This window comes from Dendroctonus ponderosae, unplaced genomic scaffold (assembly GCF_020466585.1).
Source record: "Dendroctonus ponderosae isolate FM_Combo_2020 unplaced genomic scaffold, Dpon_F_20191213v2 Dpon_F_20191213_2, whole genome shotgun sequence".
Classification (NCBI taxonomy): domain Eukaryota; kingdom Metazoa; phylum Arthropoda; class Insecta; order Coleoptera; family Curculionidae; genus Dendroctonus; species Dendroctonus ponderosae.
This window is the reverse complement of record NW_026018165.1, coordinates 13,321,356-13,347,717: the sequence shown is the minus strand read 5'-3', so window position 1 is coordinate 13,347,717 and position 26,362 is coordinate 13,321,356. Positions and strand designations below refer to the sequence as shown.

The following is a 26,362-nucleotide window of genomic DNA, read 5'->3' as shown; positions in this document are numbered from 1 at the left end:
GTCATGTCAGTTTAGTTGACACAAACATTGAAGCTGACTAATTTTTTAATTTTTTATCCACTTGTTAGCTCTTGTAGTGATGTTGATTAATGTGGTGTGGGAAAGCCACTGAATTACCAAAGTTTACTGCCGACATATTGAGCGATAGTTCCCCATTTCATTTTAAACGCAGAATGCAAGTCACACACCCGATACATTACTGTTGCAATTTTTTTGGTAAGCTGGCGTGTTTAATGCTGTTATCTTTGATCAAAAACAACCTTATACTAATGCAATTTCAATTAGGACAACCACAGCGTTGCCACTAAATGAAACCGTAATATTTGCTATAATCAAGGACATAATTGAATAACCACCGAAGTGGTTAACTAGCAAACAGGACATAATTAGGCTCAATTACTGGCTGATGGCATTACAAGGTAATTTTTCCGAAAAGTTCCTCAGGGGTTGTTTTTCCTTCGCTCCCTTAATTAAGAGCTCGAGTTCGCATAAAGCCGCGAGGGCAGTTAAGGGATTTAAAGAGACCGTGGCGCTTTTTGCTCGAAATTTTGCAATGAAAACGATGCAAGAACGAGGCTGCACAGCTGGATAACCATCAACGAGATTAGTTTTGAATTTGTTCAAGTCGGAAGTTTTGCGGCGGTTTTCATTTGAATGACTTCTCAATTTCCTACAAACCCCGAAGACCGTCCGGGCGACCGCATCTTCTCCCAAACAATTAAATTACTCCAAATTATTTGAGGACGACCCGACGAGGATTGTCGACGTAATTTTCGGCATTATCGGGGGATTTCTCGATCTCTGGACGACGTTCCAGCCGTCCAATCAACAATTTCAAGCAATGGGGCTAAAAGGAACACCAGGCAATGGAGGTCTCGTGGGACACAAAGGGGTGTTAATTGGGATCATGATAATAGGTCCGTTGCGGATTAACGAAAATCGTTCTGATAAAGTTCTTTATCGCATTTATTAGGTAGCAACGGATGATTAACTCGGTAACTAGTTTCTAGCCCTGTTTCAACATGAATAGAAACTACTCCATTCAGAGGGAATGCCAATAATCCATACGGATTTGGGGTAATATAGCTTAAGCTTCTAAACGCACATTGCGTGTCCTGGCATTTATTCAGATGGATTATTATCAGGCAATACATAATTGGGAATGCTTAGGGAGTTGGGGAGCAGATTCATTGCCAAATCTATCGTTATGTGCTCTTGACGCTAATGTGTGCAAATGCTGTTCAGTGGCAGGGAAGTTTATGTACAAACACCAATTACGTTATTAACACTGTTGCACCTTTTCAGGTTCAATGATTTCCAAAATACATTTTTCTTACTGTTGAAGCCTCATTTTTTAACACCTAAAAGCACAAATATTACGTAAAAAAATGGAAATCTTTGTTCTATCTACTAATGACAACTATAATCGATTACCCATATATTCCAAAGCTCTCCTAACAAATATTGTCGGGTTCTTACTTTGTCGCTAATCCATCTTATTTGAAGATAACAGTAAGCGATTATAAGCGCAACTATTGAGACTTGTGAAATTGCTGATAAGAATATAATACAAAAGAAATTGAAACATTTTCGATCCTATTTGTGTGTTAATGTGCCTAAACCCATTTGTTATTTTCTTCATAAAAAAATTAACAACCATCGTTGCACCTTGACACTTGGATTGAAAAAAAAACATTCTTGATTCATCCATTAGCACTAATTCTAATGATTTATGGCTGTTGACTGGATTTGATTAAGCACAAAAAAGCAGTTTAGATGATCAGGCTTGAAATGACTGCTTAGAACTGAATGGAACTGTTAATCCTAAGGTGTCCAGGCAAGCTGGAATGCAAAATAGTTCTAAAAACTAGCTGATCTGTGATACAGATCAGTGGCTTGGGTCAAGTAAGATAATGTAAAACTGTTGTATTGTTCTAGGGGTTGACATTAACCCACGACCCGGCTACAAGTGACGATAGTGGTCGGGCTTCAGAAAGACTAACTGGATCCTCAGTGGTATCAGTAGCACCTCGAGAACGTGATGCTGATAGTTCCAGAGACCGATTGAGCGATGTAAGTTTACTTCCTTTCTTTCTTGCTTCAAAGGAAGTAAGCAAAAAATGTACACGTATACCGATGTATATGCAGCTTCTTAGGTCTTCAACTATTAAGCTCCAAAAACACCTTAGAATTTTTCCGGAAAAACTCAAATCGCTCCAAATGCCCCAAGTTTTATGAAACCACCCTAAACACTTTTGTGATCCGAAATAACTTAAAATTAGGGCTAATTTTGACTAGTTTTGATCTTTAGCAGAGGATATTTTCCCTAAAATAATAATCTTTATACACTTCTAAATATCTCAGACGCATATTGAGAAGCTTCTTAGTTTCCTTCGGAAAGAAAACTTTCCGTAAGTCCAAAAAAACACACGTTAAGAATTATCTTCCAACTCTGAATAACTACTCTAATTTTCTGTTTCCATTTAAATAATAAATCTCCATTACTGACTGAAACTTTTCTATTTTATTTTCCTCATTTCCCTTGGGAAACTCAAATTAAAATCCGCCATTAAAGCGAATCTGAAATTTATTTTTCATAACTAAACTATCCGACGGAAGCGGAGTCTCGAAACTTTTAAAATATTGATACTGACTTTGTGCAAACCGGGAAGAAGTTCGTCTCGTGTAGTTTTAAACTTTAAAAGCGCTTGCTCGGGGTTTTTATTATGTTTTATTTAGGATTGTTGCACTCTGTTTTCTAAGCGCTCGTTTCGTAAGCTTTACAGAAATTATCCTCAGCTATTTCACGAAAACATGATCTCGAATGTGAGTAGGACTTTAAGAGTATTTGCTTTAATTATAGGTACTTTGAAGGTAAATTTTATGAGGAAATTAAAGTGTTTTTTTTTGCTTTCAGGCAAGCAGTAGATGCAGTTCAGGGAAAGGATATATCGTAAGTAATTGTTTTTTTTTTGGGGAGAGTTTTCCCTGTTATTCTAATTTTTGGCGACATTTTATAGTGTGAAATATCGGCATTATTTGCTTTGATCTTGTAAACGGAACTTTTCCGACAATATTTTCGCAACACGACAAGCAAAAAATCATCCACATATATTCACCCCGTCGTCGGCTCTAAATCCAATAAAAAGGGAATTTTCTTTGAGGGAAGCATTACCTTTTTTCCCTTCGTGAAAACTGCAAAGAAAGCATGGGGAAAGTCTTATAAATAAAGATACATCGTCAATTTGGTCGGACAGCGTCGGGAAAACGTCCAACATAGGCGCTAGGCGGAATCTACCGATGCAAAAGCAAAGTGGAACACGAAGGATGTATTCTGAGACCATTAGGGCTATTATTTTCTTTCAAACTTCCAGCAGTGTCGTTTCGAAAGTTTCGTCGGAGTTATCTGGGTAATGAAATTTCCAAGTGGAATTATGAAAATCTAATTCGAATTTTTATACGGGAAACTTTGCCGCTTGAAAAATTGCAATTGTCCTTTTAACAGTTTAATAGTTTCTTTGTGCTGGAAATATTTTTGCATAGTTACGTAACGTTGTCAGTGGTAATCGTCCTCTTATCGTCATAAAATAATAGCATTTTCTCTTATCAAATTCCAGTAATTCTAAGTACTTCTAAACTCGGTTTAATAAATCAACAGTCTACGCCTCTGTACCATTGCCGCAAACCGCACCACTGATTAATGCTACATACTTTTCTATCTCTGCTGTCTGGTTTTTCCGGAAGTTTTTCCTCTTGGCTGACGAAAATACACTTTTAGTCTTTTCCCCATTTTAACACACAAAAAGCGAAAATAATCAAGAGAAAGCGTTGCGAGTGGTTTTTGCCTTGCGGGAGAAAAAACTGTTGGAAAACATGGGCCATTTTCCAAGAAAAGGCGAGCGGATAAATCATTTTTGTATCTTGGTGTCGTTTCTAATTGTTTCATAGTAAAGGGTTGTTTTCATTGAATTTGTTGCAGTTTCCGGGTAATTGGAAAATATTTTCATTTCTTTGAGTGAAAATCGGTTGTAACGGTTTTTTTTATTGATTAGTATTCATAATTTTTGTATTAAACATTTGGCTAATTAACGATGTGATCTGGTTATGTATTACTTTGACAGAAAGTGCAATCTAATTTTTATGTCATCATCTAAATCCCTTAATCTATAAAAATCCCTTGAATGCCGCGTTTTTAATAATCACAACATTAAAAGCGCGCAAATGCCATAAAAGAAATTTATCAGGTTGATTTACGTAAAGCCCCTTTTTTGGTGTAGAAAATTTAATTTCCCAGGTCCTCTGCTAACTTTGCATTAAACTGTATTAACCATAATTCAAAAGCGTGGGTTTTTTTCGAGCCCTAAAAGGTTTTTCTGTTGTCTTTCCCCTCGGGCGGTGGCAGTTTTGGGGAGGCTTTCGGATATAATGAGTTTTGCCTCTTTTCAGCTTTATCTCATGTGCGTAATACATTAGTCTGCTTCGCTTAAGTTTTTTCATGTTTTTCCTTAAAAGGCTTTGTAATTGGGTTATCCAATTTATCGATGTGTGCTTTTGCTTTTTTAATTCCAGTCGGCTGTAATTTATTTAGTTACATTGTTAATGAGGCAGTAATTTGATTCTGGGTATTGCTTATCTGTGTACGTGTAATTGTGTCGACAGTTGCGAATCGTTTGCAGATTTGACGACAAAATGTGATTTAAATGCTTCCTTGGGTCTTGGCTGTTTAACTTCAATGAAAAACTCGACCTAGATTTCGCCACAATAAAATACCCAGTCCCACTAAGGGAATAAGTAGTCGGATCTCGTTAAAAATTAATATTTCCCCTTTATTGTAGCCGTTCTGCTAACTAAGGATTCAAACCGTTTCGTTCCGCCGCAAATCCCTAACGCTTTGCTTTTTTTTGTATCCTAAGTGTAATTTGGAAACCTTTTTGTCGATTAAGTAACCGGGACGAGTTCTTTAGGAATCTCGAATTTGTCTCGTTGACTTTTCGCTTCTTAATTTTGTTTTTCTTTTCGGGTTATACCGACCAGGCCAGTATCTAAAGATTTAATTTGAAATTCCGCCTTTAACTATTGAATAAAATTTTTACTGAGCATCGGTTTTTATGCGATGCTCTTGAACGTTAATTTATTGAGGCAGAAAAGATTTAGAAATCCAAAAATACTTTTAAATATAGGCGTTAAAGCTCGCCATTTGAGTGAATCAAACGGTATTTAATTAAGTGTTGCGGTACTACTTAAATGGCTTTCAAAATTGGGTGAACCTTGGAATTAGTACCGCAGTCATTATGAACTGGAAGTTTTTTCGTAATTTCGACTGTTGCTTACTTTTGGCTCAGGCGTTTGTTGTCAGTTTGAATTTACACGAAATGTAATCTTAAATTAGCATTCTAGTGCAACAATGGTTGCAAATCCTGCAGGTTGTTAATCGCTCACTGAAAACAAATGTTTTTACCTTTGCTAAATCTTTTCAAGGATTAAAAAGAAGGTAAATTTTAATACTTCTCTAGTGCCAAGGTGGTTTCAATAAAACATTAGATATTAAAGCTTGAATTGAAAAATAAATATTACGCGTCGTTTTTCAAAAATATTTAGGTATGTCTTTAGATCTACTGCACTCATAAATGATAGGTACTACCTAAGTGAGGACTCTTCATGTATGTGGCGTCATTTTGCTAATATCGTTACAATGTGATTATCAGGCAAAACGTTAAAATGTCTCAAATTTTTTTAAATCATCTTATTCCTTGTTAGTAAGTACTTGCTACTCTCAACCGTTAATCTGATGGTTTTCCTTTCTTTTTCAGTGTGATAGTGAAGGAGAAGATGATAAGGTAAGTCGACAAGCTATATTTCATTTTCAAGTGGATTGTTTTGGCCATTGAATCCTTTAAGTATCCACTCGAGATTGTGTGTCGTTACCGATGATTTATGAGTGGGTTTTAATACCTACTTAAGGCGCTTGAATCAGCCACAGGTAAATTAATGTCACGAAAGTTTATATAATTGGATGATGACCGTAAAAGCTACTTTAACGTGTTTCCTATTGTCCGTGTGCCGTTGCTAAAAAACAGCGTGATTTATTATGCGCGAGAAAATGCATCTTTGCACTTCTTCACATGCTTGGAATATAAAGGGCCCTAGAATGAGTTTAAAGTAATGGAAATTCTGTTAGCTTTAATTTTGAAAGAATACGCTATACTCTTTGAATTTCAAGTGTTCCCCACGGACAAAGGAAGCGACTGGCAAACTTTTAAAAGTATTTCAGTTATTGCAAACTTTGTCTAATTGTTAACGGGGAAAAGGTGGAATCAGCAAATACTTCGATGACAAATTCGACCCTCAAAGCTCTAACTGCCAATTTATCAGACTTTATGTAAGCTGACCGGAGTGCAGAGTTTGCTTGCTTTACCATATCTCCAGTGCATTTGCATCCGATTTCATACATCTTTACTTAAATTTCACTTTGTCAGTCATGAAATATGGGCTGGTTTCCTAGCAAAAAGTTTGCATTCAAATGCATTTTATGCTTGACCAGTAAAAGGCCAATTCCAACAATCGAGGAGATTGATGATACCAATCGGGTAAATAGTCTAGGGAAATGCATTAAAATTTCCCACTTTAATGCGGTCAAATGTGAATAATGGTCCAATTTACTTAACTTGTTTGGATGTGATTGGTTGTTTAGTTAGTAGACCAAGGCATTTTCGGTAATTTTCGCAAATGTTCCATCAGTTTTGTCTTTTTGTGTTTCTGCCATGTGCACAGGGTGAGTCAGTTAGGAAGCAGGACTTTAAGGGTCAATAGGAAATATAATTTTTAGATGAAAATATCATACAAACATTTAATGAAAGCGGCTTTGTTTTTGAGATGCAGGGTGGCAAAGTAAACTTTTTATATTTTAGGACTTTATGGACCATATGGCACCAATATTTAATTTTTTAGTCATAACTTTTGAATCAGGTGAAAACGGTTGATTGAATAATTTTCCGCTTATATTTACGATATGTTAAACATTATTCTTGTTTGAAGTCGTCAACAGGAACCGTTTCGAGATTTTTTCAAAATACTAGTATATAAATCCTAATATATAAATATTTATATGCCACAGGAAAGTAACAAACTTAAAATAAACAATTTCTGATTTCAAAGTAAACTTTCAATGATTGGATAAGTCCTAGAATATAGAATTTGATTACCGTATTGTAAGATTTGCGTGAATTATTTAAAAAAATAAAATAAAATGTTACCCTTTCCACCCTGTATCTCTAAAGCGAAGGCGTCTTTAATATATGATTGTATGATATTTTCATCTTGAAATTGAATTTTCTATGGACCGTTAAAAGTCCTGCTACTATAAACGGACTCCCCCTGTATAAAGGGTGATCCAAAATTGGCGTCGTTTGTCTGGGGATGTTTGGAGAGAACAGAAAAAATAATAAAAAAATAAATTCTTTTAAAAAACGGATATATTTGCAGAAAACTCGATTTGAAGGTCGAAAAACGTGTTTTTCAAGGTAATCTGCCTCATTAACATTGCGTAAATCCTTTAGGCTTCTTAAATACAAAAAAATAACTAATCATAAATAAACATAGAAATCACCCTATATTTTTTTGGCTTGAAACATGGTTTTCAGGAAAGGATTACAACCAAGTATAGAACTATTGACGATAAACTAAGCGGCTAAAAAGACTTTTTGACGGTAAACCTTTCAGTTCGCTCGCATCACATTAAAATTTTCGTAATCTAGTCCATCAAAGACAATTTTCGTTTCGGTTCATGTTGGCCATATTTTTTTATGGCCGACACCGGCGTTAATTCAATTTGGCGATTTATGTTTCCACCACGATCTGCTAGTTCTAGAGTGAAATATTCACCCTGTCCTGTTTAGCTACCCTTGTGTGCATGTCCTGTTGGCAGGACGTGACATTTACTGTACACGTTCAGCCTTTGAGGTAATAAATTTGGAACGATGTTTCGCGATCTGTTATTTTATTCCCCATTCGACAGTTTCCATATTTTATCCATGCTTTGCGATCCATGAAAACCGGGCGAAACACAAACACGATAAACGTTTAAGAATTTAGGGTCCCGTGAGAGTTTGCAGTTTAGCTCACTTGCAACTGGGAAAGGGAATTTCGAATACTTTGAATGAATTATCGAATTTCTTTGTTTCTTTTGGCTTCAATTACAGTAATTACTTGTTTGCTCATTGTTTCATTACTATTATTATCATTATTGCGCTTTGAATTAATTGAAGCTATTTATTCCGACTTGAGCAATTATTAGTCCACTGACAACGAATAGTTCAATCAGAAATTGACGCAGGAAAAAATCAATGTAAAACGTGATGATGGCCACACCTCGAAAACGATTTCGTTCATGCCCAGTTTACAACAGGAACACAATGAAGGAAAAAAGAGCCAGAATCCGCGTGGGCCTCCACGAACATTATAATACAATTTGTATGTAAACTAAATGTGACATGTTAAATATGTCTATTAGCATACAATGAGACTTTTTATTGTTCGCGTGACAAGGACCTCTTAAAGTACACATGTCTGGGCCAACAGTAGTTATGAGTGGCTGGCATGCACAATAATTATTGTTGTAGTAGAGGCTCTTGAGGATTCAATTCCTGATAATGTGCAATCTGTTTGTTTTGGCATCAATCGTTCTAAAACGGCGCATTAGTTGAATAGTTTACATCTACAGGCAAATGTTTCATTTAATGTAATTTTCAAGAGCACGATTCATATAGTAAAAAACAGAAGCGAAAAAGAGTGAAATGCAGACTTAAAATGTTTTCATGCCTCCTGCTTCAATGTAATTCCACACAGTGTCGACAAATCTCGACTAAAGACCCCCGTTGGGAGAAACGGAGACTCCACACTGGGCGCTCAGAAGGGGGCCAAATAGGGGCGATTGCAGTTTTCCACCCTCAGTGTTGAGGGGAGGACGTGTGGCCTACTATGCTGACCACAAAAGACTTACTTTGATTTATTTTTCTAAATTTGCGCCTGAACGTGGTTAGTATTTAACGAGCATAAAAAGCTGGGAATATTTCATTTATTTACAACCCAGTTTAATGTATGATCCATGAAAGAAAAGGCCATTAGAGCTACGTTATTTATCAACTGTTAGACGCATTAAAGACGTCGTCTATTAGGCTGGTTTCTATTATCTTTTAATTGTAATTGTGGCAGATAACACAGACAATGTCGCAACTAAATGATTTAACACCGTGAGTTTAAAATTTAAAAAAGACCACTGAAAATTGACCTCCATGTCTGGGACAAGGGTAGATATAAAGTGCAATGGAAAATTTCCAGAAACGGTTTCCGGTCCAGTAGGGAATATAGCAGGTTGTTCCCTTATCGATGATATCTTATTGAAAGGCTCTCCGGATATTTGAAAAAGAAAATCCAGATATCGGAAAAGAAGTGTTCCGTTACCGCAATATTTGGAAAGGTTATATGATCACCACCTGAGGGCAATTCTGTTTGACATTCTTATAAAACAGTTGCTTCGTGAGTAAAGGAACATTTGATATCCTTGTTCCAAGTAATAAGACGGAACAGTCGCAGAAGTTTCCTGCATTATTTAGTTCGGTGGCATTTTATTTACTACGTAGATAGATTTCAGTGTATATTTTCGATTTTTGGGACACACACGGGTGTACTTATTACTCTATTTTAGTGTAAGTTTTTTTCAATAATGTACATTTCTGTTGATTCTCAATCGCATCCATACTCTTATTAAAAGAAATTCAGTAACTGGTTATTTTGCGATAGTATCTGAACCAGTTTTTTTAATTAGGGCCGATAAAGCCTTTGTTTGAAAAATTTTGAATTGAACCATCATTGCATTTGAAATGGTAAAATGGTGAAAGCTGACAAATAAATCATATTCAAACGTGTTTTATGGGTAAATCTTGTAAGAAAACTAACAAACGGAAGAAATTTTACATTAAAAAATTCCAGTAGATACTTTCGATAAAAATGTTAATTATTGTAGTCTGTGTGCAGATTGCAAAACTAGTAGAACGCACTTGAGCTTTTGCCTGTTTGATAAAAGTGCTTGAACATACTTCCAAAACCACGTTGCAATTGAGATAAAATAGGGCTAAATATCGTTTTCCCCCTTTGCTATTAAAGCTTTGGCTCATAGGAAACAACTTTCGTGACAGCTCTTGAAAATTCGCCAACAAGCCACTCGACAAGCACGGTTAAACAAAAGAAGTTGCCCAGAGAGTGAAAAACAGAAAGAGAAAGAAGTGAAGTGGTTAATATCGAAGACATTAAGTAGCTTCGTCCTCTCCAAGTGCAGCTAGATCGACTGCTAGGTGAGGGCTCTCAACATCCAACGAATGGCTAGAGTAAATGTTCTTTCAAGTGCCCTAATGGCTCGAGACGGTTTCTGAGGAAACGGCCGATATTGAGTTTTATAAATAGTGTGCAGGAATTTGATTATGTTCCTCTCGATAAATCAAAGATACCATTTTTTCTACATATGTTAGGTGGGTAGCTATTATACTCTCCAATGGTTAAAATCATGTTGATTTTTTTGCACGCTGTGTAATGGGTCGTGGTCACGAAACAGTGCGCATTCATGAAAAAAAAATGACTAGAGTTATTCTAATAACCAAGTATTCGCGACGGCTGTTGAATAATTCATAGCCCATTAAAATGCCTTAACAATACAGTTTATTGTGTGTTGTTGAATTTATTGCATTGTTGACTTCATTTATGGAAATGAGGCAAAAAGTAGGTCTTATCAAGAGCCATTTGTTTTTTTTTGCAATTTGTGTGTTAATTTATCGGCTGTAATGCGTCTAAAATGAATATCCAGTGAATGTATATTATAATGGTAATTACAGGGTATCTTCACAAATGGGTGACATTTTCCTGTTAGTGGTATTAGAAATTGAAACTTTAACGTTTTAACTAGCATCGCCCTATTGTGCAACTACAACCCCAGGTTTATAATAAAGTTTGTTTAATGGTTATACTGTAAGCAATTTTGTGGCATCAGCCCATTCTCTTGGCATCAGGTTTCCAGCCGAAAAACTTTGCGCAAACTTTCTCGGAACGTGTTTTTGCCACCGGAGCTTTTTTACGCTTTTTTGGGCTGATGGGTCACACTCGGTGCCCTAACCATACAAAGGCCCTTTTTTTATCAACCTTTTTCCACTCACGTTGTATCGTTACGCGCCGCGTCACACGCTTGGTTGGACAGGAAATCTGAAAAGACTTTAATAAACATGTGTCTTGGACTTTTTTATTTCTGATTTATATAATTTGTATCGAACATTATCTTCACTTAAAAAATCTCAAAATTTCTTTCGGTCGAGAGTGTACCTACTTGTCCAAGCACTGGTCATATATGAGCATAATGATTTCTTTTTATTGATGTTTTCTTGTCTGCTTGCTTGTTTATTCTGTAAAAAGGCTTGAATTTATGGAATGTTAAACATGTTGAGACAACTGTTAATGGAACATGCACCCTAAGTACAAGCAAAAATTATGTTGTAATAATATTATCGTTTTGCGGGTTTGTTGTCGTGTAATGGTTACAGGGTTGAAATTGTTCATCATGAGCAAAACATTCACTTTGTTAAAATAGCATCCCATTTTGACTGAGTTTGAACGCAAAAGCCGATACTACATTTTGTAAAAAATCTAATTGCAAATTAAGTACTTATCATCCAATTAGAAGAAGAGTTGTGCAGATATGTTATTTGTCTTTTACTTCAAGACAGTCGCCCGACTATCCGAAAAAAACTATGCGTAAGATATGGAAAATGTGCTGGATTTGCACAAGAATTTTAAGGGGAATTTGCGCATGCAATTGCAACGTCTTTTGAGCCTTGCATAGACCAGTTTTAGTAAGTGACGATAAAATAATTTGCGTGCAAGTGAATATTCCTAATGCACGTAGATGTATGTGAGGAGAAAACAAGAATTGAACATGCGATCCCGCAATCTCAATCTTAAAGAAACATGGTGGAATAGATCAAACTGAAATGTGACTGCGAACTGACAAAGTGAAAACTCAACGACAAAACGAACGCATTTTCCTCTATTTTGCATCCGTTTACGACTGGCTTTGAAAAATGACTCAAGAAAAGCATAAGAGAGTTTAAATAGATGACAGGCGACCGACCATACGGCAACCGCCACATTATTCGGTAAATTTTCCTCCCGGAATTTCTGATGTTCTTCTCGTCGACTGTATCTCGTTTCCGTCATTGCCATAAAGAAAGAAATCCGGGCAAACGTTTATCTTGTGCGCTTTTGTGTTGCTTTACGGGTTTGTTTTYGGAAAAGGTGTCTGTTTATGAGCAATTTGTTTTCGTGGCGACGGGGAAGAATCTTCGAAGTGGAATAATAAAACTTTCCCAGCTACCTATCGAATAAAGATGATATATCTTTTAAAATTCATAACGTTCCAACTTTTCGAGCATAAACATCGTGTAACGAAATAAACCGGCATTAAAAGAGGTTTGGAGGTGAATATTGAATTGTTCGCTGTCGTTCTCACCGCTGGTAGGACTGGATTTTATCACATTCGTTTCTCTATTTTCATTGATTTGCTTTTTATCTATCCAGAAAAAAGCGCCGTTGTTTTAAACAGTAATAAAATGAATTAACTGTGTTGGCGCTTTAGTTGTGGATTAAATCAATAGCATTTGCTGCCAAGCTAATCAATTCTAAACTCGCTTTCAAGCGGTGATAAATCATCATTTCAGTTGCAATTTCCCATCCCAAACCCCGATCTTGATAATATTGCTGGTTTATAGTATCATAGAAATGCCTTTCACTTCTTCCATATTGGTTTATCTATACTCACGATCGTGCAACTCGTTGATTATAATCCTGTATAAAGGAATAATCATTACATCGGTATTATCCATGAAATGGAGATTGCAATAATATGACCGGTTCTGTTGAATTACAATCTTGAAAACGTTGGCATGTACGGTTATTTGTTTGTTTGTAAGATGGAGAATAATAGATTTTTCCTGTTTATTATTTAATTGAGTGTTTGTCATCTTTTGTTGAGTGTTTTAAATTTATTTTGATTGAAACTGATTTGATATCAAATCTTATCGTTTTGGTGTCGAAAAAGTTCAACAAATTTAAAATTTTTTCACCATTAAGTACCAATTTTCTCCAGAAATGTTGGGTGGCTGGAATAAGTGGCCAGGTGGACTTTTTTTTGCACAAAATCACAAGCATATTTTACAAAGTACTTCGACTATCGTCAACCTTTATAAATTAATTGAAAAGATGAATATTGTGATTTGTATTCCCAGAGCTTTAAATCGCTTCCGCATTAAACAGATTGACTGTAACAAAAAGCGTAGCTGCAATCTGTTTTCCATAGATTTGGGACTTGTTGTCAACATATTGCAGTTCTGCGGATTTGTCTCCACTTTAATTGCATTTGGCTGGTTGTAGATGGAGGAAACGTTTTTGTTGGAGATTTGATTGGAGAATAAGAGCCCAGTCGGCACCGGCGCTGTCAAAACAATCCCATTAAGACGGCTTATCTCGTTTCATTTCGCTTATTTGGCCACCAATTTGCTCGGATGCTGTTTTCGGATTGTTTTATGTGCACGGAATTTCGTTTTTTCGCCGTTCGAGCCGTGACTTTAGACAAGAATGACCGTGTTTCCTTTAAAACCAACAACCGACGACGGTAAAAACCGGCCGTGCACTCCTTTTTCCTTTAGCACTTGCTGGTGTTGCTTTTTTCGAATAAACGCTTTTTAATCACTTGCGATCGAATGAAAATGCAATGTAACAGTCGCGTAATCAAACAGATTCGAATTTTTGTATATTCGAGGAGCAACTGTGCAGCTAGCAAAACCTGTTGGGAAATTGTCACCGAAGCTGGTGTAAGGTTTATTAAACCTTTGCAATAATGTTCTTGTAGAATGTTTGGAATTTGTCAGCCTGTTGCGTATTTGGTTTCATTTGATAGTCATTCTTCGGTTACAACATTTTTGGTTAATGTATGATGACACCTGCGAAGCTCATACACGAATTTATTTGTTGGCTGTTCATCACCAATAAATTTTTGCAGTTGGAAAAAAGTGATTGTGGTTTATACACGTTCCACTTATGTGACTCATTTTTTTGGCCATACACGCTTGGACACTTGGTAGAAGCATGTTGGTTGCTGATGCAGACGAACCTGATCTATCCATGTTCAATAAATTTTGTTTGTAGAAAAACGTTGAGTGTTTGAATGTTTCATTTGCTTGGGGGTTTTGGGACTAGTCGTGATTTTTTCACGCCACATCCAAACAGCATTCCCCCTTCACATGCCTCTGGCAATTTGCTCTTTAACAACGGGTTTAGTAGTTTTGTCGCGCTTGGATGCCTGTATTGACATTGCGGTCTCGTATCCAGACCGAATTGCGAAGAGCACGTCCCCGGAGCAATAAAATTTATGGGCATTACGTGGATATCGGTCCTGGAAAACGTTTACGCACGCTTTTTCACATTTCATGATGCATGTCCCAATTGATGGCGTAATTTTTCGAATATAATATACACCTTTGCATAATGTATTTCCCTTTCGAACCGGATTGCCGAACTGTGCGATTGTCGATATTCTCCCAGGAGTTGTTACTGCAACGGGAAACGGGAACGATTGGGAAACTAGGGATTCCACTGGGTATTTCACTCGATAGGCGCAGGAGGGTTTAGCTTTTAATACAATTTAAAAGGACTCGAAGGAAACGTTTTTACGATAGTAGAAAACTGCTGATTCTGATGCTGGTTCGTTTCCACGAAACTGACCTGTTTTGTGTTTATAAGTGACGTAGAAATTACTTGAATTTAAGAGCAAATCCGGTTGCTTTAGGAGCTTGAATCGTCAATGGCCAGACATCAACTGAAATCGTTTAATATGCCTCAAACTTTATACCATTTTCATCGTAAGAAAGCGGGGCATTCATCTAGCTCTGGAATAGACAAGGAAGACCATTCTTGTCCGAAAGAGCCGAAGATGATAGTCCGGGTTCAGATCCGAAAAAATCGACATTTTCTGCTCATTTTCAGCATTGTTTTTGCGGTCACAATATTTAATTGACGATATCTTCTATATTATGGACCTAAACACTCTTTATATCCATAATGGAGAGCTTCTTAGACCGCAATCATACTATTGGGTTAAACAACATGCATGTAAAATTTTGTCGAGGACGATTTTTTTGAAGTTCTTCAAAACGTACCAAATTCTACATCGATTTTATTTAAAGGAAGTGAGGAATGTAAAGAGATCATGGAAAAACAAGCTTTCAGATCGGAAATACTCGACATTTTTGCTCGTTTGTGAGTATTTTGAGCTATTGCAGACTTTAACTGACGATATATTCACTATTATAGACTTAAACCCTCTTTAAACGCACATGGGGGATGTGAATTGCCAATGAAAAACTACGCATGTGAAATTTTGATTTTTGTCCGAAATTTCCATGAGTTGAGGCGATTTTTTTGAGGTGTCCCAAATTTTACATCGATTTGATCTAAAGGAAGCGAGGAATGTAAAGAGCTCATTGTCAAATAAGCTTGAAGCTTCAGATAGGAAACAATCGATATTTTTCGCCCATTTTTAACGGTTATTGAGGCATTAGCACCTTGAGCTCAAAAAATGCAGTAAAAAGTCAATTTTTAGCCGACATTTTAACAAGGTTTCCTCAGAAACACCAGGAAATGTTAGGAATGCATCCGCTATTTTTAACCCAGTTCGCCAGCTGAAGAACAATTTTCTTTTGCTAGAATTTTAACCTTTACCTACTGAGTTGAGTAGCTACACCCACTTGTACCCCTTATAGTAAAGTGAACCGATTTGGCCCCACCTCTTGAAATGATCGCACATTTTTGCTCAATATTTTCATATAGGATCCCATTTGTACAGACATTTGTTAGCACGCAAACTCATAAACCATGTCGAAAAACAATGTTCCATATCTCAGGCTGAGAGGCCTCGTTAAATGCAGCCAAGTTGGTCGATCGAAAGGGGCAAAAGAGTGAGGCAAGAACTGGTCGTATTTTGCAAGTTGACGTCTGAATGGACTCGTAAAATGGTGCGGAAAATCGACATAACAATAAAAATGCGGATAATAATTTTGTCAAGTCGCTTACGACATACTGGTGATCGTATTTCACACTCTAATGGATGGACCGTCCCTGTTTATCAATGATTCAATTCAACTTCTCCCCTGCTGCGCTGTTCTGTTGAACAGCACTTTAAGAAGTTTTTGTTGCAAACTCGAAACAAGCTTGCGGGAACTTTTGCTGCTTGTGAAGTGCCGGTAATATGCAATTAAATTGCTGGTTTCAACCAAATCGCGTAAATTGGATTAGTTTCATTGGAAAAGTCCCTGGTTAACTCCAGCTCGTGCAAATGTCATTCTAAAATATACACATGTTCATTGTCCGGGAGTGTGCATTTGAATAATAACTGGTATGCAGCACGAGAATATTACATTAAGCATTTAATTACTCAGAGCTTTTGTATTTATAATGTGTACCCATTACGGCTCGTTTCGAAGAGAACAATTTGCACAATATTCCTGTATTAAATACTAAACAGATCCGGGGATTGCCACGAAATAACCTGTTTGTCTTTGCTTTCTATGTTCTCTATCTAGTCTGCTCTAAATCGTAGCATGGTAGCAGTTGGACATTTTTCTTTATTTGCATTTCCGAAACACAATTTGCTTATGCCAGAATCGCAGTTTTTACATTTTTTAAGGCGTGACTGTGTTTGGAAAGTGCCTGGGTTTTCTGACTATTCAGAAAATATGAAACTTTTCAATTTTTCAAATAACATGTAACGAAAAGTGTTTTGAAGAGGAGCTAATGAAAATATTTCTCGATCTCTACACAAAAACGGTTTGTTCATCTCAAACGCCCAGTTTTCTCGAAAGATTCTTAAAAAAACACATGTTTCACATTTACAATTTTGCAATTTGCAAATTTACTTCACTAAATGTACAGCTTGGGCCGTCCTGGAATACTTTGAGGGGCATAAAATCTGTGAAAACCATTAATTTTCAGCTTCCTCAATTCGCCTTAGGACTTCCTCTGGCTGTTTCCCGAAAATAATGATTTAAATGATTTAGATCGGGCGATTAAGCTGGACAATTTAACAATTAATACACCTGGTTGAGAACTTTTTAGTTCGCTTGGGTCAGCAGCTCACAGTTGTGGAGACTCTACTCTAGACTCTAGAAACTCTACCGTTTCAGGTCTACAGCATTAAATTTTCAAAGAAATGTTCTGATCGTAAAATAAACCCGAAAACCAATAACATAAATTGCAGTTTCCCCCCAATGTCATATTCGCTGTTTTCCATTGGAAAATGGAAAGAGAAAATCTTATAAGCGCTGCCGCTCCTCCATAGCAGAGCAGCATAGTGTATGTTCCGATTTGAATAATTTAGTTTTATTTGGTTTGCGCTTTTGTTTGTGCACAGCTTCATAATATGTATTGTATTTGAACCGTTTTCGCTTATTTGTTTTGTGTTATTTTGCCAGTTTTGGCGTTTATTATCCTTGAAACGGGCATTTGTTTGCCGGATTCCGCAATTCGTGTAGCACTAATTTGTTGGAGTGCAATGTTGTAGCAAACAAATGATCGGCTCGTTTATTCTGTAAAAAATATTCGATGTAATCGAATCAGCGGATTTCGGGTTTTAATAAAATATTTTCACGGCAATTAAATGAAATGGTGGCAATTTAATGTTTCAAAGTGCAACGGTCCACCGATAATTAACTCCAACGCAGTTATTATAGAAATTCTAACAAAACTAATCTTTTAGAATCTCATACTATTTACAGTTACGGGTTTCTAGTATTAAGTTAAGTCGGGCTTTAGTGCGAAACGTAGTTCCCATGTAAATATTTATTCTGCATAACTTAGTCAATATTTGAACAAGACGTCCTTTTTAGCCCCGTTTAAGCTTGAATAAATCCAATTGGGGGATATTACACTGTTATCTTCTGCTAGCCATAGATGTTTGCACTTGGGGATTTCTAGTGCGAACAATGTTGAAAGTAAGTCAAACCAATAAAACATGTCGACTTGTACTTTCAAGGGATTTGGTGTAAATTCGGTGCTTTATGTGCGACTGCTTGTTAATAGCACAATACACAAGAGCACATGATATTTGCGTTCACAGTTTTAAAGTACAATGTTTTTAACACTTTGTTCGTATTTATTCAGACGTCCCGTTAAATGCTATGTAATTGTCGATTTCAATTACTTTCATATTTCGCTCCCAAATGAATATTTTCCGTCTTTTAGCTTTTAGCATAATTATTGACGGTTAGCCAAAATCTTTTTTAGTTGTACGCTAGAGCTTTCATTATATACATGTTTGCTGACTAATTAGTGTCGCATTATTCTAATTAGCAATTGCTGCGTTCTGGTTTATTTATATACCATTTACAAGTGTGTATTTTAAAAATTACGAATATTTTTCAAGTTTGGGTGACGGTTTCAAAATGCGTGATGATAAGACTGATTTACATTGAGCAGGTGAATAATGTCTAATGATTTAAAAATAACTGCGATTTCCTACATCCAGTACCTACATCTGGTTGGTTTGTTACGGACACAATCCAACTGTTTAATAAGAAGTCGTTCTAACCGACTGCGTTTTTTTAAATGAAAATAACACTTTGTAAATTGTTTTACAATTCACGGTATTAGTTAGTTGTGCAAATTACACAGTTTTCCATACTGAAATGCCCTGAATAAAACACATTACATGTGAAAGTAGTTTTTGCATTCTACCAAGCATAAATTACATACTGAGATAAGCCGATGCGTATCAAACACGCAAGCCATCGAAAAATTAAATAATCAAGCTTAATTTATGTGAATTCCATCGAATATGAAAAGTATTATTCAATATTTAAGTAGCTTTTTGTAAGAGTAAATCGTATGGGAATTGGGGAAGTGTTAAACAGATGCTCTGAAAGGTGCAAAATGGGTACAATCATTAACAAACGCATGATTATTATTTCATGAGTAGTTAGCGTATTTAATAGTATTAAATGTTATTATTTTGCCGCCGTCGAATGGAATTTTTAATCGTTAGCTGAACGAAGTCAATTAGTTCTCAACTTCTCAACTCAACAAAACCTCAACTCCTGCAGAGGAATTTCATCAACTTAAAATCCTCTTTTTCAAATCGTTGGGATAAGGAATTTTCTGATATAAATTTGCAAAATGCAAAGTCGACCCTAATAAATGTTTCGCGGTTGGAAGCGCAAGACACTAGTTCCACTTTGAGCATTATCAAAAAGGGAAATTTTATAATAAATCCAAATCTGCCGCTCTGATTACTTTGAACAATACGACTGAAACCACATTTGGTGTTGCTAATTGTGCGTGCTAATTTCGGAATTCCCCCATTAGTTGACGTTGATTAAACAAGCCGAGATTCTGATCTCGTTATTCGATTTCGTGATCAGCTCAAAAACACCACTTGCAGTGCTTCATTTTGGTACGATAAGCAAATTCGGCGTGCCTTATTTCATTACGGTAATTAGTCCTTTTCAAATTACATTTATTTAATTCAATCGGCTGCTTTTACTGAATTAGACTAATTGTTCCTTCCTTCGTTGGCAAAGCTTTGAAAATAGGCCCATTAAAAATTAATACAGCCCGCAAAAGATCATTAAATTTCGAGAAACCTCAATCAATTCCGACGAGCTCCTTTGAAACGCGCAAAGGGTTATTGTGAATGAACCCTCGAGGGCTTAAGGGTGCGTATACGGTAGTAATATCATGTTTGATTGGATGAAGGGCAGTGAGGGCTGAAAATTCGGACTGGGGTGGAATCGGATTGAATTTCAATGGATTTGTGGGCGGAAGTGGCAATCTAATTGTCTTGGTTTTGGAGGTAACACCAAAAAATTTGGTGGAAATTACCAATGTTTATTTCATATTTATTGGTGTGAAATGTGGTAATTCCACGCTTCTTATTGCGGTAGAAATGTTTTTTCTATTTGTTTGTTTGGGATGGAGATTTTCGGGTTGCATCTCATCAAAATCGTTCAGCAAAGCTGTAAAAGCACCATAAAGCGACACTTTACGACACGAGACAAATAAATCTCCTGTTCGTTAGATGATGCAGTCAAACAAAGGAAAATCTTCGTTGATTAGCACTCATCAGAGAGAGCGCTAATGAGTCGAGCAAACAATTAGCCGTCGTGTTTGTCGGACATTTATGAGTTTGTCGAGTCAATTTGTTGGATATTCTCCGTAAATATTTGCATAAGTGCCTATTTTTGTATATCATTAGATTCCAGCTGTTAATAGTTTCAAAGTAAAAACGGTTTACAGATTTTATGAACACGTCGATCTTACCACCTTAATACAATTTACCTTTACTGTTATAAATGCAGTATCAGTGTCAACATTTTAATCTCTGCACACATTGAAAAATCATGGCTTTTTACGACACCAGCCGAACATTTAAAGCTCCGAGGCCCCATAATTTCCGTCGCTTTACGATATGATTTCGTACTTATTCGGTAATAAAGATTTATCTTCTACAATCTCCCATTATCCAACACCCGATCGTCAAAAAAGTCGTTCGCCAAATATCGAAAAACAATATTCGACCCTCCAACAAAAAATTACGACCCTTTTATGTGGTTGAACGGTATTATTAGGGTCGTTCTCTGGGTTATTAGGGAATTATAGGGATTGATGCACGGCATCAGTTATAAAATAAGCAACCTAACATTTATGCTTAGAGAAATGGGCATTCTTTTAGAGTGGTTTTACTACCTTTTCTTTAATTACTGTGCTATTTTTTATTTAGTTTAAATAAATATTAATTTCTGTTAAACATATTTTTTGTGAAGAAGAATGTCTATCAATTTTGAATGCATTTTTTAGATTAATATCGGCCGTGTTCATCTGTTTCGTGACTTCTTCGTGCTATTTGCATGAGGAAATTGCTTGAGCAAAATTCCTTTTGAAGCGCTAATAAAATTCCCATTAACATTGTGCTGCAGATCGTAAAATGTCGTTTTATCACTCTCTAAATCTATCTACAAGCTCATAAAACTAAATAGAAAAAATAAGTGCGGATGTGTACATTTGTATAGGGATTTTGACAGCTTGTAAATACGACTTTAGTATTTGAGCGTGCCCGATTCTTGATGCATGCTTTCGGTTTTATGATGTTTTTTTAACCAAACACTCACTTGATAGAAATTTAGGAATTATGTTCTATTAAAAGAGTGCCTTTGGGGCCATCACTTGAAACTGGTAAGTTTTTCAGGCTTTTGGGCCGCCGTGGACACGAGTCCTGACGTTTCGCAAGCACGATTGGTTTGCATCTTCAGAGGTGGTTTGTTTGGTGCAACTCTGAACATGCAAGTCACTATCGCTCGCGAAAAGTTCCGAAAAACTCATCAGTTTTTATTATGACTTATGTTTCGGTAATAAGTCGTCGTACCTACATGTTTATGGATCATGAATAATTCTGCTGACTAATAAAGGGTAAACTCTGCTCTTGTTTGCTTACAAATGCAAAATTAAAATTAAAATTTAACTTGCTTACTCTCTTTGCTTTAGGAAAAGTAAACATTTCACCCTTTTCAGCTCCCTATTTATTATGCGGACAACATTTAAAATTTGTTTGTTTTTCCAACAGTTTTCAACGTGCATTTTTGCATATACTTTTACTACCGAATACGCCATCTGTGGTTACAACAGCGACTTTTCCCTTTATGTTTCCCCATTTATTTCCTGTAATCCCGATTATGCCTTAGGGGTTGTGTTCCGCGTTAGTCGAGCGCGTTTTGCCACTTTTTATGGATTGTTGCACGTCGAATATTGAGCGAAACCATAAAATGAGTTGTTAACTTTCCTGATATGCAATTACAATTTTTTTGATTTTTTAACGGTGTGTTAAGTATGTCATTTATTGCTTGTTAGTAATTTGAAATGTAAATTAAAGGTTCTCACATAATTAATGTTACTGCCAGGAAAACCCACGTTGTCTTCAAGCTTGGCACTTAAAAATCTATTTATAAATGCCATTAATTAATGGATTTTGGATTTTTTGCTAAATCACTTTTGTGGTTGACTCAGTCAGAGCGCTTCAATGAGTAAGAAGTAGGTAAGTAGTGCTTTTTAATGGTAAAATATTATTTTTCAGGCAATTTTCTGTAAAACAAATGTTTACAATTGCGTTTTTTTTTCTTAGTCATTTCATGGATTTCCTAATCAAATATGTTTGTCGTCTGTTTATACATAAGTTACTTATTGGTTAATCTAATTTATAGGTTTTAATTAACGTCAATAGATATCGCCTCCTTATTTATACACCAAGATAAGCATGGGATTTGACTAGCATCAGAGTCTTAAATTAACATTTTGTGTACGGAAGTTTGAGTGGGGAAATTGATCTTTTGGCAACATTTGTTTGATTTATTATTAGCAAAATGTATGTATGCTTAAGAAGACATTCTGTTAGAAATTTCTCTCAAAAATCTAATAACAACTTTTATTGAAATGGCAAGTCCTGGTCCTATAAAAATGTAACTTGGTCATGTTCTGTCGTATTTGAACCGTAGGTATTTGCTTTCTAACAATTATGTTGCCAATCATCGCCTATAGACGAAAACGCGGTGAGGAAATAGACAATTACGATCCTAAAGATCGATTAAGAAATAGAGATCTGATGCCAACTGATATTTGAACTCAATTCTGATTGACACGATTGGGAAAAAAATGTTGTGTTAAATTTTTTTTATTGTTCCTACTTTCATTGTCTTATTCGTTTTTTTTATTTTAACAGTGACGTTTTTGTACCTAATGAAAGGGGAGAGGTGAATTGCATCTGACCCCCCCTCATTCAATTCTCTATCCAACGATGCCAAAACGAATTCTCTGGCTCGAATGGTTCTTGAGAAACTTCGAAGGAAGCAGCGTCGTGTTCAAGTGTATTTTGAAACTCAAAAAAAACTACGCAAATCTAAGACTTCTTGAATTCAAGCATTTTTTGAGAAAACTGCCAACATTTCCTTATCGATGGTTCACTTTCTAAAACGGCCATTTATTTCTGTCTAGAGTGATGTACAAATGAGCGTTCTGGCTCATTTTGCCTCCGAGAAATGAGCAAAAACGAGACGGAAAACATGGAATTTTGACATAATCGTGCACCGAAGTGTCTGATATTCAAATTTCGCTTTCGGGGTCAGAACTACTCGAATTTCCTCACTCACGTTGTTACGACTGAATCGAGTTTTCAATTTTCTATTCAACGATGCCAAAACGAATTCAAATCATAATATTTACATTTGGACAAAAACTGTTTTTGCAAAACTCCAGTTAAACAAGAAAACACTGAAAAATATTCCGTAATATTCGTGGCTGGAAATTGTTGAGAAAAGGGATATTGCCAACATTGAAATTTGCCATTTTCCACTTCAAATCGAACGGTTTTCTTTATAAAAAATAAATAAACAAATAATAGCGCTCTTCCTCCAGCACCCTACCAAGGTGAAAACTGCGTTTATATATTTATTTGCCTACAAAGGTCAGTGATTCTTCACCGAATAGTAATAGACTGTCGTGACAAATTAAGCATTCTCCTTGGTATTTAAGGCTTCTGAACGAAATGATGCCTGCTCCCCAGCGCGATTGTGTCGAAACCGCCAGCGATCCCCAGGCAAGGAAACGCTGAGCGAAACTCAGTCGGCTGAACAGCGAGCTGGTGAGAGGATCGAGTATCGACCGCATACGAAACCGCTTCCGTTTTCACGCGATATCTCAACCAGTTTATTTCGCCTTGCCCAGCTTTTCTCTTGCTATTCCTGCAACTCCTTCGGCGAAACGTTATTTGGAGCCATTTTTTTGGCCACTCGAGTGCGTGCCGAGTTTTTCCCGAAACACGATTAGAGTTTTTCCCGAAACACGATTACGCAGAGTTAGGGAAACGCGTCAATATTGAAACAGTGCAGCGGAGCTTTCTTATACTATATCCGGGGGTGGTTGGTTTTAAAAAGCCGGAAGAGCAGGAGGATAATTTTTCATCGATTTTGTGCAACGCGAGCTAAAGGGAGCGCGAGCCCTGTTTTGCGGATTTCCCGGCGTGTAGTTTTGTTATCCCGCTCCCGTCGGCTTTGTGTTGTTGTATAGAGGTTTTTCGACTAGCAAATAAGGTGAACGGTGTGTTATCGATTGGAAAACTTTATTCCCAGTGGATGCAGGTTTTTCCCGGAAATTTATTACGAGGACCCCATTGATGTCCATTTTCAATCAAGTTGCTGATACTTTTATGCGATCTCGCTTTATTAGGTGACTTATTTTGAACCTTTTTAGGAGCTCATGTATTTATGCCAATGTTACGCTGTAAAGTAGGAGTAGATGTATATTTTTAATTGCTCAGTTAATATTTTTACCTTAACAAATCCACAAATTTTCTCTTTGTAACTATCTAACTCTGAATGAATATTCCACCTTAAATTTAACGAATTTCGCGCCGTCCTGCCCCAATGAGTTGCAATAAATGTTAGCGTGCATGCACTTCCGTATTCCACACTAAATAGGCTTGAAAAAAATGGCGTTGCTCAAATATATTTGACTCCCTGTACGCCCGAAGCGATGCACTGATGCATGAAAAATCATCACTTTCTTCCATAACTCACTTGGAATAATTGTAATAAGTTCCTAAACTCATACGTCTTCAATTTCCGCATTTACTCCAGTCCATTTTATTATTAATACGACGCAAATTATATTAGCTTAATTAGTGACATTCTATAAGAAATGTTATTTAGAGCCTTAGAGTATCTTATCTTTAAATAGCGCTATCTCGAAGATAATTCCTGGAGAAACTTTGTTGACTAACAAAACATCTGCTAATGAAAACAAGCAAATTGAATGCGCCCACAATCGGAGAAAAAATAAATTTCTGACAAATTTCTTTGAGCTGCCGCCAAAAGAAACATGTTTATAAACCCATAAAAATAATCGGAGATTGTGAAAACAAATTCCTGGATAATATTTCCACATTTTCACGTCGGTAGATTTGCTTAATGAGTTCTAAAATATGTTATTTTAATGATAAGTTGACCGCAAGTTAATTAGTAAGCCGTTTGTGGTCGAACGAGAAAATACCCGGAAGTCTATTCGCAGATTCAATCATCTAATTGAATGCGAGATTACGATGTGTAATTTACCACATTATTCAGTTAAATTGAGCATGCAAAAGTAAGCGGGTATTTTGCTTTTTAAACAGCTGTATTTAGGAATACGCAATACCTAGTTTATAGGAAACAAATTCTATAGAACGGAAATTATATTGGCTTATTATGTGTGATTTTTTGGGATATTTTTTCTTATTTAATTGGCATTTAAATTTTGCTTCTGCTGCTGCTCTTAGTTTATTTAACTGAAAGACCGCTATCTTCATGTGCGAGGAACTTTATTCATTCGACGTATTTATTCCCTGGTTGAATCAACTCCAGCTACAGAATTTAATTTGGATACAAAACTATTGGAAATTTCAGCGTGAAAACAATCTGAACAATTGAACTTAGAGGCTCTTGCCCTGTTGAATATTCGATTTTGAGTGAATGTGAGTTATAATTTTTCCTAAAGAGATACTAATTTTGAATCATTTGTAAATTTGTTCTGTAATTTTGTTGATATATGGTTACTGAGTACACTAAGCTGTAGATTAGTAGCAAGCAGATAAATATCAATATTGTGGGCGCAAAGTTCAGTTTTACCGGCAGATAAAGAACGACCGGGCAATGGCGCCTACAAATTAAGATAAAAATACGGTATAGTAGCACGGCAGCTCTACAACAAATGCGACAGCTCTGTTGCTGTGGGCAATTAATTTTCGAGCTGATGGGTGGCTCGAGTGAGCGAGAGAACCCGACAAGCCAAGATTGATCGGCCTACGGAAATCCTATAAACCTGAACCCTATTTAGCAAATTAAAATGAAAAAAGCACGCTCTCCTTTGTATATTAATTGTTTTTCGTTTCCGGGTTATTTCCCGTTTTTTTATTCATGCGTCACAATGTGCTTTTCCAATTGCTTTTATTCGGTTTTTAGAGGCGGGCTGGGGGTTGTTTGTGATTGAGTTTTATAGCAGATTGGGGAAAAGCCCAGTGGACAGTTCAGGTTCAAAACCTGGCGCGTTTATTTGCCCCGAATGATTTGCTTTGATTATCACGCTGTTTGGTCTTCTCTTGCTTATGTCAAACTTGCAATTAGGCCTGTTTTTTCTTCTTGTTTCTGTTGGTGATTGATTGAATGCTTTGGTGAATTCATTCTCATTTCATTTACTCCAG

General features: G+C 36.4%; 1 protein-coding gene and 1 long non-coding RNA gene across 2 annotated transcripts in view; both read left to right on the top strand.

The window, feature by feature from the left end:
• The window catches only part of LOC109544467 (autism susceptibility gene 2 protein), a gene marked incomplete at its 3' end in the record, with an annotated part of 83,333 nt that overhangs the window by 15,833 nt on the left and 41,138 nt on the right, over positions 1-26,362 (top strand). Inside the window, exons 3-5 of the mRNA XM_048664263.1 lie at positions 1,939-2,073; positions 2,918-2,953; positions 5,811-5,837. Coding sequence (XP_048520220.1) covers positions 1,939-2,073; positions 2,918-2,953; positions 5,811-5,837 — 198 coding nt within the window. The remainder of the gene's footprint in view (positions 1-1,938; positions 2,074-2,917; positions 2,954-5,810; positions 5,838-26,362) is intronic.
• The window catches only part of LOC125503362, a 13,892-nt gene continuing 11,256 nt past the window's right edge, over positions 23,727-26,362 (top strand). The window contains exon 1 of the long non-coding RNA XR_007280771.1: positions 23,727-24,225. This is a non-coding gene — a long non-coding RNA (uncharacterized LOC125503362). The remainder of the gene's footprint in view (positions 24,226-26,362) is intronic.